General features: G+C 30.1%; 1 protein-coding gene and 1 long non-coding RNA gene across 2 annotated transcripts; one reads left to right on the top strand and one right to left on the bottom strand.

Moving 5' to 3' along the window:
- Positions 1 to 2,440: 2,440 nt before the first annotated feature.
- Positions 2,441 to 3,015, top strand: LOC123923924. Its single transcript, XR_006814528.1, has 2 exons — positions 2,441 to 2,620; positions 2,721 to 3,015. It is a non-coding gene; the product is annotated as an uncharacterized LOC123923924 (long non-coding RNA).
- A 165-nt stretch (positions 3,016 to 3,180) lies between these two features.
- Positions 3,181 to 6,694, bottom strand: LOC123923923. The gene is made up of 4 exons (XM_045976663.1): positions 6,394 to 6,694; positions 5,279 to 5,392; positions 3,998 to 4,102; positions 3,181 to 3,692 (listed from the first exon to the last, which is right to left on the bottom strand). Exons 1-4 carry the CDS (start codon positions 6,521 to 6,523, stop codon positions 3,412 to 3,414), a joined length of 630 nt encoding a protein of 209 aa, XP_045832619.1. The 5' UTR covers positions 6,524 to 6,694; the 3' UTR covers positions 3,181 to 3,411.
- Positions 6,695 to 15,196: the final 8,502 nt, after the last annotated feature.

Below are 15,196 nucleotides of genomic sequence, written 5' to 3'. Positions count from 1 at the left end.
GTGTTTGATCTTGTGTAAATATATAATAATTATTAATAGTTATAGTTACAACTTTTGCACTCTTAACTCAGAATCCTGAATCTACCACTGATTATACTCATACTCAATCGTCTCTTCTTATTTTATTAATCCCGTTAAAGAAATACAATAACAAAAATTTATAGCATAAAAATAAATATATAACTTGACGAGACATACATACCCAAAGGGTTGAAGGTAAATTATTTAGCTATGTATTATATATGACATTTATAAACATACTTTCACACTCATTCTATAATATAGATCGATATATACTCTTTCTTTCTATCCTAAAATATAAATAAAAATTGATTAATAAAAGTGAATATATTTAATTCAAATTTTAATCAAATACATTAATTTTTTTTAACACATTCTTACTTTTATATATTATACGACGGAAAAAAGTATATCAATAAGACACAGAAGCCATGGCCACGATCAATAATATATCATGAAAGAGTTTATGGTTTACGTGCCATTATAAGTGTGCGCAATTGAGTGACCACACGAGACAAAAGTTAGGATTAATACTAGTAGGATTAAGCACACAATTCTTATACCATATATAACATTGTTCCATAATAGGATCAACCGCTATTAATATTCCAGTGTCACTATATAGGCGCGAGCGCGATTGATCATAATTGCCATAACAAAGAGAACTAAAACAAGTGAAGAAGAGATGAATTTTGCCATAGTGTAAAGTATCAATATGATTATACTCTTTTACACTTCTTTTTATTTTTTCTTTTCTTTTTTCTGTTTGCATATATTGAAATGTGTACAAAATTGTTTCAATTTATAGAGCTAATGTTTCCATTAATTGAGAAGTGAATATATTATTAAAAAACAGTATTTTTTTTATGGGAAGGGGATCCGATAATCTAGAGTTTAACCACGAGGTAAGTAAAATCTGACCAATAATTATATGCAATAAAATCGAACTCGGATATTGTCACAAATGCTTCGTCTTAAAAGAAATTCATTAATCACTTGAGTTTAATATTTTAATTAAAAAATATAATTTTGATAAAATATTAGTAAATCTCAACCATTAAAGCGTTTAAATTTATAGATATTTATAATTAAAAAAATAAAGTATTTTTAATAATCTCACTGTTAGAATTAATTGACATGATAAAAATTTTACATTGATAATATATATGGAAAAAAAAATCATGAAAAGAATTGCTATGTATGATGTGCCACCTCCATATTATTTGATTTTCGGTCCAATAAATTTTGACAGTACTTGCCTCCTAGATAGATTGTATGGGAGGGAGAGTTAACAAATATTGATAATAATAAATTGAAAATATAAATTTTGGCCTATAATCTTTGCCAAGCCTTAGCATCTTTGGATAGACTATCATTTGTGCAACTTTAGAATAAGTTAAGATTAAAATCAAATATTTTAAATGATTTATGGATTATAATTGTTTCATAGAGTAAATTTTTTACATTAATAATGTATATGAATTAAATTATGAATTATTCGGTATAACATGTGTCACCTCCGAATTATTTGATTTTCGCTACAATAAAATTTTGGGATTCATTGCCTTTACAAATACAATCAACAATTCACTTTAAAGAGAAAATGGAGTAATGTTAATCATTGATCAATAAACTATAATTAAATATCAATATTATAAATATACCATAGTAAATTTGTTAAAGTAACAATTCTTAATTATTTTACTTTACATTTTAGTTATTTAGAAGATTCAAATTGTAAATTTTGAAAGTCTTTGCCTCCTAGATAGATTATATGGTCGGATTAAGATTACCAACATTGATAACAATAAATTGCAAATTCGACATACGGCCCAATAATCTTTTCCATGCCTTTTCTAGACAAGTTATATTGGCAGGATAAAAGTGATTATTGATAATAATGTTGTTAAACCGTTTAAAAATAATATTTCAGCCATCAAACAAATTATTGAGCTGAGTCACGAATTAGGTCACTCTATTTAAGACGTTTCGTGACACTGTCCAAAATTGTGCAAGTAGAAATCGGCAAGAAGTACACCTTTATGAATGGTACTTGGACACCACTCGAATTGATACTACGATATCAATCTATGAATCAATGGTACTACAATACCGCTCTCTTTAAAACTCGTCTTCATGAGTTTAGTTCAGTTGGTACTTGGTAGAGACATCGTACTATATATGTACAAGAACCAAAATTCAAACTCTTTACACTTCACTTATTCACCTGAAATTTCTAGTCACTAATTACGTAACCAAAAATAAGCCACTAAATTTAACCTAGTAATGAGAGGTTTAGATAATATACTTAAGATCTTGAGTTCAATCATCGGCCCTATTGTAAACAAAAAAAAAGTTACTATAAATAAATTGAAAATCTCAACACAACTTGATTTTCGAGCTATATCATTTCAAAAACTTTAACTATTTTTGTCATTTCTACCTATATTTCTTTATATACACATAGACACAAACATTTTGTTGGTACCTTTTGTAAAAGAAAGACATTTACATTTAGAAATCATGACTTTCTCTACTACTAAATTCTACACTGTTTTCATGTTCCTATATCTTGCCCTTGTCCTCATATTCCCATGTGGTACAAACTAACTAAGCAATATATATTTATTCTCTTTATGCTTCTTCAATTCTAAGCCTTACTTATAAGTTTTTAATTTGCTTTATTTCTTTATGTTTAGTTGTGGAAGCAAAATTTTGTGGAATGCCAAGTACAACATTTTCAGGGCCTTGTGATAACACAGAGTTCTGTAATGCACATTGTGTCAACTTGGAGTATTCAACATACGGTGTTTGCTTCCCTAATGGCGGTTTAGATTGTTTCTGCTACGTCAATTGTTGATCACTAAGTTTATGATCAAGCAATTGCTGATAAATGTGTTTTACACTATGAAGTGCAAAGTAGTAAATTTTTATTGAATGTTCGTGTATTAAACTGATTTACACCTTATAGATCTTCCGATATTTGTATACTCATTTTATGTTCTTTTTTTTGCTTTCACCGTCAGTTTAATCTGGTTCGCGGGCCAGTTTTGACATCAAGTAGTTCTAGTCCTCCCCCGATCGCAGTTGGTACAAATTCATAATAAGATACATGATTTGAAAAGAAAAAAAGAAGGCTACAAGAAAGTAGATGAAAAAAAAGAAAAAGAAAAAGACTTGGATATTTATATAGTTTCTTGCTACTGTAGAGTATAACAAAGCAATCATATTGGTTTTCCTTGTGTACTCATAAAGAAGGGCAAACTCATCAGTCTATGTGAATCTTAAATCTCTAACTCTTTCAAAATCTCTCTGCTGAAATCATTTCCCATCAGCTTGAGAAGTACTACATTATTACAATCTGTAAAATAAATTAACTATAAAATATTCTCAAGAATCTTCTTCCCTTAGGCTACGGATCCGTGCCCTTTGCTCAATGAACTTCTCTTCCTGTGCTCGTTTAGCAGCAAGTTGTTCCTCGTCGAGTACTTTAATTGGAAACCATTCTGGCAATCTTAACCAATTTTCATTCTTCTTTAAATTCTCAATATCTTGATATATTGTTTTACTGTAATCTCTCCAAACATCTTTTAATTTCAGAATACTGTAATCCGCTGTTGTTCCCACAACAGCAAAAATGACAGAATACCGAATTGCACCAAATTGACCACCTAAAATACAATAAATTAATTCAACTTATTATTTCATGAAACAATTAATCAAAAAGTTGAGAAGCAACTATTTATCATTCATGGTTTTTTTGATCTACTCTCACATTGTCCTGAACATTGATATATGATACAATTATGTTGTAAGCTTGTGGCAAATAGTTCACATAAAAACAAAGTGTATATGATAACATATAAAAGCTAATGTCAAGAACAGACACGTAAATCATCCCCATGGTATTTGACCAACAAAAATCACAAGTATGCCAGAAGAGAATAATAAGAGGAGAAAAAGAAGAAAACTATACCATAAAAACGCCCAAGAAGAGCGCCAGATCCGAATCCTGCTATTGCAGAGCTTAATAGATCTTCAGGTCCTGTTTTCCTAGTTGCGGCCACAAACTCACGTGCCCCTAACAAATAAAAACACTATTCCAGTTCAATCCAAAATACTAACTTGATTTAAAAACTTGTGCCTGTTCCATCACCAATTTCATAAAAGACAATTGACAGAAAAAGGAACTAACAAAGTTCGATTCATTATTCTTTCTATGAAGCACATGTACTTCAAAAAGGCCAAAGTATCGGTGTGACAGGTGGAGTTTGGTTGTATTTGTGATATGTAAAGAACATCTAAAACACTAAACTACTGCACCAGCACATTTACTTTACTTTGTAAAATATACTAACACGTACCTATCTATCTATTAAGAAGAAGAAATTTGTGGGGTGGCCATCGCACTCCTATGTCCTAACTAAGATCTTTCCCTGTTAGTGTCCAACAAATATTTGATACTAATACACGTATGGAATTTCTTTCTGTTTGTTATTTTTCTCATTCCTAGAACACCTACAGGACATTTCTACTAATATTTCAAAGGAGAGCTTTGGCACAATGGTTGGAATTGCTACCGTGACTAAAAGGTCATAGGTTGGATTCGTGAAATCAAGCTCTTGTAATACAAGGTCAGGCTACCTATAAAAGTTCAATAATGGATTCTTTCAACTCATCCTTGGACACGCCATAATGGTGCTTTGTTGTACTGGATTACCCTTTTTTCAGAAAGGTTTGTTGCTTCTAATTCATAAAATGTTACTTTCTTATATTTCCAACTTCCACAACTTACTTATCTATTTTATCAACTTACTTATCTATCTATCTATATGAGGTAACAAGAAAACTGAGATTTAAAAGCTACAATGATCACTTTCCATACTCCAATGATTCACCAAAGATCAACTAATCGAGAAGATGGTTTTAATGGGAAAGTTCTCCACAAGTGCATTGGTAAAGGTAATTTGTACATATATAGCACCCTATAGGACAATCTATCATCTTTCACTTCTTAATGAAGGAACTTAGTACTAATAAAGCTACTCAAACAGATAACAGCAGAGACAAATGCTTACTGTAGTTCAATGCAGAATTGCTATCTATAACGAAATTGTTCTCTCTCTCTCTCTCTCTCTCTCTCTCACTCATAACACGAATTTTAAGAAACAGTAATAAACCAATCCAGTCACATGATTCAAAATGCACCAATTAACAATGTCCTGAAATAACAGTTTTGACAAGGTATAGCAGTTACCGCAATAGCAACCGGTGATGATGGCAAAATTAGCAGCATAACTGGCAGAAACATTAGCAAGACCGAGACTTTTTCGATGTTTTGATATCAACCCAGTTCCAGCACCAGCAACCCCTGCTCCAAAGAGTCAAAGATTAAAAGATCACATAAAAAAACTAGTACAGGAAACACACTCTAACTCTTTGCTCCCGTTAAAAGTTAAAACTCACCTTCAAGATACACATACATACAAACTACCATGTAAATAAGGACCATACCATGTGACTGAGAACCCAAGGCTCTGTTTGGGAGTTTGGAGGGGAGGGAGGAGAAGAGAGATAAATCTTTAAAAAAACGAATTAATTGAACGTAAATTACGTGATCATATGCGTTGGTGCCAGACACCGGACACGCCTTCCATCAGAAGTCTCGGTACCACAAAGCTTATGATTAATATATTTTTAATTTCGAGAGTATTATAAAAACATTAAAATAATTTGGAGAGTTTATTTATCTAAGTCCTCCAAAATCTACATCCAATACATTTTTTGAGTTCCCCCATATTAGGAGGATTATATATTATGAACAAAAAATAAAACCCTCATTCAAATTGGGTAACTATCATTCCTTCATTTTTCCCCAAAACCCTCCCCTCCTAAATCTTATCGTCTACGTACCAATGTTGTCAATTGTGGATCCTCAAAACCAGAGTTTTGTTCAAATTCCACTACACTACAGTGCTACAGCGCCGCTACAGCAGTTACTCAACAACACTTCATAATAAATAGCTTACCACATAACAATAGAAATTTGTTCAAATTCCATCTCGCTATAGCCTCCATTCGACAACACTGATATATACAATTAAATGTTCATGATTAACTCAAGTCTATATCTTTCAGACTTTCACTTCACAGTTCACACACTCACCAAATTGGAACCAATACAAACTACAATTCATCTCAAATATCTCATGATAAATGTAATAGATTCAAATATCTCACTCACAACTAACCCTAATTGCAGTGACTTAAACTACCTCAATCTAAAAAATTAAGAAAATTATTCATCAGGATCATTAGATTCCATTTCCAATACAACTACAAGACTTAAACTTTTTCAAGAGATAGAGATACCTGCAAGAAGGGTTGGGAAAAAGATTCGATTTTTCCATCCATCACGAGAGGAAGAAGAAGGTGAAGAATGATGATGAAAAGTGTTGTTAAATCCTTCATCTGGGGTTTCTTGATTCTCAGAAGAACCCATTTTATTCTTCTTCTACAAATCAATTGAATCTGCAATTGGGTAGTGTAGTTTTCTTGGATTGAGTATATGGTGCAATTGGATTTGTTGAGTGAAGAGTGAGAGAGTGTTGATGAAGAAGAGGAATGAATGGAACTTGCAATTGCAAAGGTTGCTCTGTCTTTGTGTGATTAAACAAACCCCTATAGGCCAATTAGAAGTAATGTCCCCACCAATTTTATTTCTTTTTGGGGTTGAATTAATTTTTAATTTGTCTAGAGGGTTGAATTAGAGTAAAAATACATTTTTTTTTTGGGCAAGAGAGTAAAAATACATTTTGTTCCTTAACAAAAATTTCTAAATTTAGTATCTAAAAAGACTGGGATTTTTTATCTTGAAAAATAAACCCAAACAACTTTTTTACCTAATTTTTATTTGTTTGTCTTTTGTTTACAACGAAGTTGGAACTCGAACTTATGACCTGACTTCTAACATAGTATCCAAATTCTCACTATTAGATTAAATCTAGTGGCTTCAGTAAATCGAGACAACTTAATTTTTATCTAATTTTTATTTGTTTTGTTGACGAAGAAAATATATATAGATGAAAGTAAGAAAAACTTGAGAAAAACAAAAACCCAATTGATAAAAAAAAAAAAAACTTTTTACGCAAAGTACTCAATTTAGAAAAATATCGTTTTCATAGTTTGGAAATTAAAGTTCATGATTTTTCTTTCCATAATTTGTGATTGTTATTTTTTTGGCTTAATTGCAATTTTGGTCCACTATTTTCACCATTTTATAAAATTGGTCCCTCTATTATAATATTTGTCAAGTTTGATCTCCCAACACATATTTTGTCTAAAATATAATGATATAATATGTTTTAAATTAACTTTTTGAAAATAAAAATCTTACAATTTAATCGATGTTGATATTTAATTTTCTCATCATCAGATCATATACCATGTTGTTTGAAATACATCACATCGTCAATTGATTGTTAAAAATTATGATAGGGGATCATAGCTATCATATTTTAAAATAGGGAGAACAAATATGCAAAATAATAAAAATTGAGTGACCAATTAAGCCTTTTTTTAACGAGGTTGCTAAATTCAAATTAAATTCACATTTTTTTTTTTGAGAAGAATTTCAGAATTTCATAACGGTGTTATTAAATTCACATTGAATTAGCCACAAGTTTAATGTTAAATTCTTCTTTGTGATTGACCTATTTTTTCTTCATCAACCAAACAAATTAAAATAACGTAGATACTATAAATTGTCCCAAATTATTTTTCCCATGGATTAATAAAAGTTACTTTTAATTTTTTCAGGAACTAACTAAGTTAGGTCTTGCAATTTTTCTAAAGGATTAAAATAAATCTTCACTCTAAACAAAATATTTTAATAGAAACTTGGACGATCATTTTGAAAACTTCTAAAATTATCAATAGAAACTTCAAAATTAGATTTTTGAGACCTATTAAAAATGTTTTAAAAATCGAAAGAGGCATCCACTTGTGAGGAGTTTATAAGAAAACTTTGAATGATCTCCCCACCCCAGATTTTAAGTGTTATTCCTAAGGTTGCTAATAAAGTTGACTACCACAAAATTAGGGTCGCCAATAAGGTCTATGCCTAGTTTACATTCATTAGACATATCACTAAGTGGTAAATTCTAACGAATACGAATACGAATAAATCAAGTGGTCTATGATGGACTAGTCATGAATAACATTATAACGAATACGAATTTTATAAAATTCACCGTTGGATTGACAGTTTATATCATATAGATCATCCATAAAAAAATTTAGAAAAATTGAAAATCATTTGATATGTTATTGAGACACATCAAGATTAACGGTTTCTTAAATAACGTAAATCTTGATGGGTCTCAATAACATATCAAATGATTTTCAAAAAATTTCAAAAAATTTATGGATGATCTATACGATATAAACTTTCAATCCAACTGTGAATTTCGTAAAATTCATATTTGGTAGGTCACTTGTCCACGGTGGACCACTTGTGAAGGTGGTCAACCGTAGCATTAGCCATGATTAAGTACTCCACAAACATCACAAGTTGGTAGTTGTAACTGCATTAACTTTAAAATTATCAATTTTAGTTAGAGTATCATCAACTTTTTTGGGCTCGATCTTTCACTCGTCCAATATTGAAAGTAGTTTTGTGCAGTAGCGAAGCCAGGGGTGACCAGGCAGGGTCATGGCCCACCCCAAAAATAGTGAAATTATTTTGATACCCCTATACATATGTAAAACAATGTGTCTATATACATATATTAGCGAACCCGTCGTAATATCATCTCATACTAGTTGGCCGAGCGGTTAAGGTGAATGGTATCTTGGCAATGTAGCGCAAGTAGTTTTATTCTCTAAAAGATCACTTTGATTGTGTAAAGTGGGTTTCAAACGCATGCCAACGAGACAAAATTAAAGTCTTAAATCACTAAATTAATCACATTATTTTTATAAAATTAGCTTTCCATATTTATATATCTACTATTATCTTCTTCGTTAATTTTTTTTGTGAATAAAGCATAATTTTTTATTTTGGATTATATCATTTTTTTAATATATATATGTAATATAATAAAAATATAATTTTTTGAAGATCAATTTTATGCAAGTATTAACCCAAACTTAATTATTAATTATTTTGTGTCACTCGGTACACGTAAATATTATCTTAAGGTACGCACTTTAATTTTCGAATGACCAACTTTTTTTTATTATAGTATTTCATCTTGAGTGATCAACTTTTGTACTTATTACAACTTCAATTATTGTATATAATATAATTTTTGTATTTAATTTATATTTTATAATTTTTTAGCAGCCCATCCAAAAAAAATTTCCTAACTGTGATCTTGTTCATTAAAAAAAAAAAAAAACCAATGCCCATAATTTCTTAACAATTAGTTCAAACAAACCCAAGAAAAAACTGAGCTTATGATAAAATCCTTCAAGTCAACTTCACGTGTCGTTGGATTAGTATAACGTTGTTGCTGTTATTATAGGAATACACGTTTTTGCTATAGAAATGGTCTCATGCAAAGACCAGATATTGTTCCCATTTTTGTGGGATTTAGCATTTTGTTCGTAAAATTTAAAACTTAAAATGAAGGACAAGATTGGAATAAAGTACTATTCCTTTTATATATACACAATTCATTGCTCATAAGCAGGTTACTTACACCTTAACTCATCATAAAAATGGGAAAATTATCATCAAAAGAAGCAAGTTGCAACCCATGTGATAATTCTTGTGTTGGAATGCTTGTTTTTCTGGCCATGATCGGTCTATCTGTATTATTCGCCAATGTCATCGCCAATGCCATGGCCGAAAAACCGTCTCCGATTGAGTTCAAAATAACCGAGGCTTCTATCATCCAATTTAACATCACAAGATACAACACCTTATCCTATAACTTTAACGTCAGCATTACAGCAAAAAACTTCAAAAAGAGAATACAATATTTTAAAATGAAGATGGATGCAATTTCTTCGTATAAAGGTAATCAATTAGCTTCGATGACTATAGCACCATTTTTTATAGGTACTATGAATACAGTTATGCTTCCGCCCATGGTGTTTGAAGGGAACAATCTTATCAAATTCATGCCTCAACAACTTGTTGAGTATAATAAGGAGAAACAATTGGGGATTTACAAGTTACAATTCGAAGTATATCCATTTCTGTATTGTAGTTTGAGAATTCCTTTCATTTCCAATGGTAAATTGACACATACTTTCAATGTCACCAAATGCTCATGTATTAGTTATTACCACTGTGATCACTAGTTTATAATGTTGGACTATTTGATTGATATATATAGATTTTTACTAGTATGTTAGCGTGCCATCAGATTATTTTCTTTTTTAATATTATTTATGTATTTATTTTGATATATTATTTCAGTAATTTGGTTTAAAATTCTAAATTAAGATAGGTTTTGCATGATAAATATAAAAAGTGAAATATTATTTGCTTCCTGTTCTATACTATTAGGAGATAAATATATTCTTTATATTATCTTCATCCCCGAAATTATATAGTGACTCAATAAATATAAAATAATTATAAACTCGATTCTCAATAAATATAAAAAGTGTTCTGCATTTCTCAATCTACACCTGTTAGCACTTAGCAAGGTAATTGAAACCGGACCGGAGTTCAAATCGGTGGAGGCATCGGTTCACGGTTTAAAGGTTCGACTGGGGTTGGAGCGGGGTTCAACCGGTATTAATTAAATATAATTTTTATATTTATAAATATTTAAATAGTATATAAAATAATAATAATAATAATAGTAATATAAATAAAAATAAAACAGTTGCTTTTATAAAGATGAGTAGGCTGTTTTTAGTCTATGAAATTTTTCACTTAGGCCCAAACCCACTTATACTAAACCTAAAATGCCAAAGAAAATTAAGGATTTTCATTCTCTATTCACAATAACAGCAGCCGCAAGCTCTACTCATCTCATATCTTTGATTTCTTTGACAGTAGAAAAATATCCATTTTTTCTTTATGCAATTGGTACAAGTTGCTTGTTGGAAATATTGATGAACACTCTAAGATGAGACCTTGCTTTTTTATGAGTTGCTTTTACTTGCCCAAATATAATTTCTTTGGCATCACCTTCTTTATTTCTTCTTGTTATTTTCTTCTGTAATTATTTCTTCATCTTCTCTCTCTTTTATTTTGCTGAGTCAAGGTTGTCAAAACAGAGTGAAAAAGCAAAAAGTGTTTGTGCATGTTCCGTTTGTTGTTCGTTTCTGATTTCGCATTGATCTTAATCAAATTAAAAAAAAAACTGAAACGACATTGAAAAGAAAAAAAATTCAGACCGCCGAACCGCCCAGACCGACCGGGCCGTGTCACCTGTTTTTATCGGTTCGGATCCGGTTTAAACGTTTTTTCCCGGTTTGTTTGCGCAACGGTTTTAAGCATTAACTGGACTAGATATAGGTCCGGTTCACAGTTTGATCGGTCAGTCCGGTCCGATTTTGACAACCTTGCCTGTTAGAGATTCTCTCTCTTTCTCTCTCACTCTCTATTTCTATATCTCTCCCATAGGATCATTTTTATTTTTTTAATATTATTATAAACTACCGAGAATAAAATAAAAAATCAAGAAATTAAAATAAAAAGAACAAATTGTTGTGAATCATAGTTCATTACACAATATTAATCATGAATACCTACGACGTATGATCGGTCATGTTGATAAAAAAAATAAAATTAATCATGTATATATTACCAATTTTATATAATTTTCCTTTCTTAGCAACCAGTACTTAATATCAATAGTGGAGAATGATTACTAAACACATAATTAGTATTCTTGTAAATAAACTATATATCAGGGCAAAAGTGAATTCTACACCATGTATATTAGAGCAAAAGTTTTACGATTAAAAAAAATCATATATTAAAATTAACTCAAACATAAGATAATGAATGAAAAGATTAAAAAACATAGCAATATTAATATGCTCTGTAATAAAGCAAATCTGAGAGAAACATAAAATTATTATGAATGAGCTTAAGTTTTTAAACAATATAAAGTATTTCAACAATAATTTAAACGACCATATGAGTAAAAAAAAAGCATATTTAAAAAAATATGTTCTATAAAAATTCACCTTAGCAAACACAATTATTTTTTTGTCGATGTACCTCCACTACCACCGTGATATCATCCTATCAAAATTAATGAGAATAATAATTCGCCTCACCAATATTAATCATGGATACCTACAACTTATGATTGGTCATGTTGATAAAAAAAAGAAGAAGAATGAATATAAGAAATAAAAACACATATCTATATTACCAATTTTATCCAACTTTTTTTTCTTTGCATCCCGTACTTAATACTAATCTTGACCACAGTCTGAATTAACATAAAAAGGTGAATTATTATTAATCGCATAATTAGTCTTCCACTAAATAAATCATATATCATAGAAAAAGTGGATTATAAACCATATATATCAAATGGTTAATGAGTTTCACCAAAACGGACAGATTTTGGGAGAACCCGGGTTCGATTCCTGGGTGGAACAATTTCTTGGTCAGACTTTACTTACCTCGCGGCCGAACTCTGAACTACTAGCTAGGGCCCCTTTCCCCTAGGAACCAGAGGGTTATAAACCAAAAAAAACAAACATATATATATATATCAGAACAAAAGTTTTACCATTGAAATAAATCATATATTCAAATAAAGTAATAAACCAAACATAAATAATGAATGAGGTTAGTTTTTGAACAATATAAAGCCTTTCAACAATAAATTTAAAAATCATAAATAATTGAATAAAAAAAGAAAAATAAAAAAATAAGGCTTTATAAACAATCACTTTAGCCAACAAAATTATTTGTCATTGGGTACCTCCGCATCCACCAATATTCATCATGTCAAAAGTTAAAAAGAACAAATAAACATAAGCACAAAACCATAAATAAAGAAACGAGTTTTTGAATCACAATCATAAAGAATGAATTTGTGGTGTGCACTAAAGCTGCACAATGAATGAGTTATGTATATATAATAGAATAGAACATAACTTTGTTTAAACTTACATATATATCCGATTAATTTAGTTGTTTTTTTGTTACAGATTAATTTGTATATATCTAACAATCAATCCAACAAATAAGTGAGATACGAGGATCTTTTTTTTTGGGATACGAAGATTTTTTTATTTTTTTTAATCTGCTTTTGAGACCTTTTCTATTCCTTTTTGTTTTTAAATCTTTTTGTTTGAAGATTTTATTTTTTTTTAAATAATGAGTTAGAGAGGATTCAATTGAATACCATGTAAGCAATCTCTCTAATTAAATAACACATGAGTAATTTCTATGAGAATGAACATGTAAGCAAGCTCCGTGGAAATCTCACTATGCATATAAAATAGAGATGTCACGTAAGCAATCCCTCTAATTAAATGACACATAAGCAATTTCTATGAGAATGCACGAGAGAACTCCGTGAGAATCTCGCTATGTATATAAAATAGAGATAGAGATTCTTTTATAGCTCCCTTTATTTTGTTCAACAATTATAATTAATATTAGTTGAGTTTTATTAAATTTGTAAGTAAGGTATATAATAATATTTTAGTTTTTATGAGTTTTAGGTTTTTATGTGGGACTATTTGAGTTTTTTTTTTTTATGAGATTTAGGTTTTAGTATTATCTTTTTGGGTTATAATAGCTGAAAATTGACCCCAGAACTTATAACATACTATCCAAACCCCTCACCACTAGACCGTGGCTTTAGGTTTTAGCATTTTAATTATGATAAGAATGGTAATCCTACCGAGGTTATCCTTTTCTACGATAACAAGTCTGCTCAACACATAGCTATATATTGATCATGTCTTTTATGCATGTCCAAGCTCATTAAAATAGATTGTCGATCATGTGTCTTCGTGATAACGTTAAATCAATCTAGGATATGTTAGTTTTGTTTTTTTATAAATCCTCTGGTAACAAAAAATAAAATTCCCCAATTGTTCCGTCTTTTCAAATAAAATTCGGATGGGCCGTTAAAAAATTCTAATATATAAATCAATGGAACAATTTTAGAGAACTTAGAAAATCTCAATTGCGCGCCTTTCCTAAGGATGCCACACTGTCAGTGGCGCGTTCTATTGATGGATGTTGCTTTCCCAATGGCTCATTTTTTAGGGAACATGTTAACTTTTCCTAAATATAATTGATGTAGGCATGAAAATACGTGGAAAAAGATTCCCTACAGTTATAACAGCACGATGTAACACACTGTACTTAATATCCACCGTCGGATTAAACATCAACGACTGACATAGTTTTAATTAAAAAGACACAGTTTTAATTTAAACTGTCTGATCTCACATTAATTAACGATTGAGATTGAAAACAATGTCAAATTTCATGCATTTGCTACAACAACATATCTTAATGCGAAATATGTGGCAGGGATGGATTTGGCCTTCCACAAACCCAAAACCATAAAGTTCCAGTATCTCTATATCCATCCCAATTTTTAGCAGAAATAAATTAGAACCTCAAACTCATACCTAACGAAGTTCGGGTATTCCCATTTCGTCTCAGTCAAATCAGATTTTCTTCGTCAAAACAGATAGGGTTCGAGCGTACCCACATATATGAGTTTTATTGTCTTATCAATATCTCCAAATGTATTTCTCAATTGACATCGTATTATAAATATGGTGGTCAAAGTTTATATCCAAAATTCACGTCAAAAAATATATTTTTAGCAACTAAATCATTTGATAAAAAACAATCAATAATAATAAATTGAAATTTGATTTTCGGTCCTATAAACCTTGCCACGCCTTGCTCTTAGATAGGCAAATTGATAATATAATCAGTGAAAAAATATATATAATTAGCTATTTTTTTTGACAAAAAAAAATATATAATTAGTTAAAAATTTGATTTTGGTCCTGTAAACTTTTACAAGCCTTGGCTCTAGACATACTATTATGGGCGACTAATGATAAATTTAAAAATCTTAATGAAAAATAAATAAATAAAAAACTCAACCCGGCTCACATATTTTTGTGCTAGATATATCACTTCAAAAAAATAAAAATAAAATAGTTTTGTCATCTTTACCTATAGTGATTTGTATATATACACATCATT

The sequence above is a fragment of the Trifolium pratense genome, linkage group LG4 (assembly GCF_020283565.1).
Source record: "Trifolium pratense cultivar HEN17-A07 linkage group LG4, ARS_RC_1.1, whole genome shotgun sequence".
NCBI lineage: Eukaryota > Viridiplantae > Streptophyta > Magnoliopsida > Fabales > Fabaceae > Trifolium > Trifolium pratense.
Note: the sequence above shows the minus strand (reverse complement) of the source record. Positions and strands in the feature narration are given on the sequence as shown.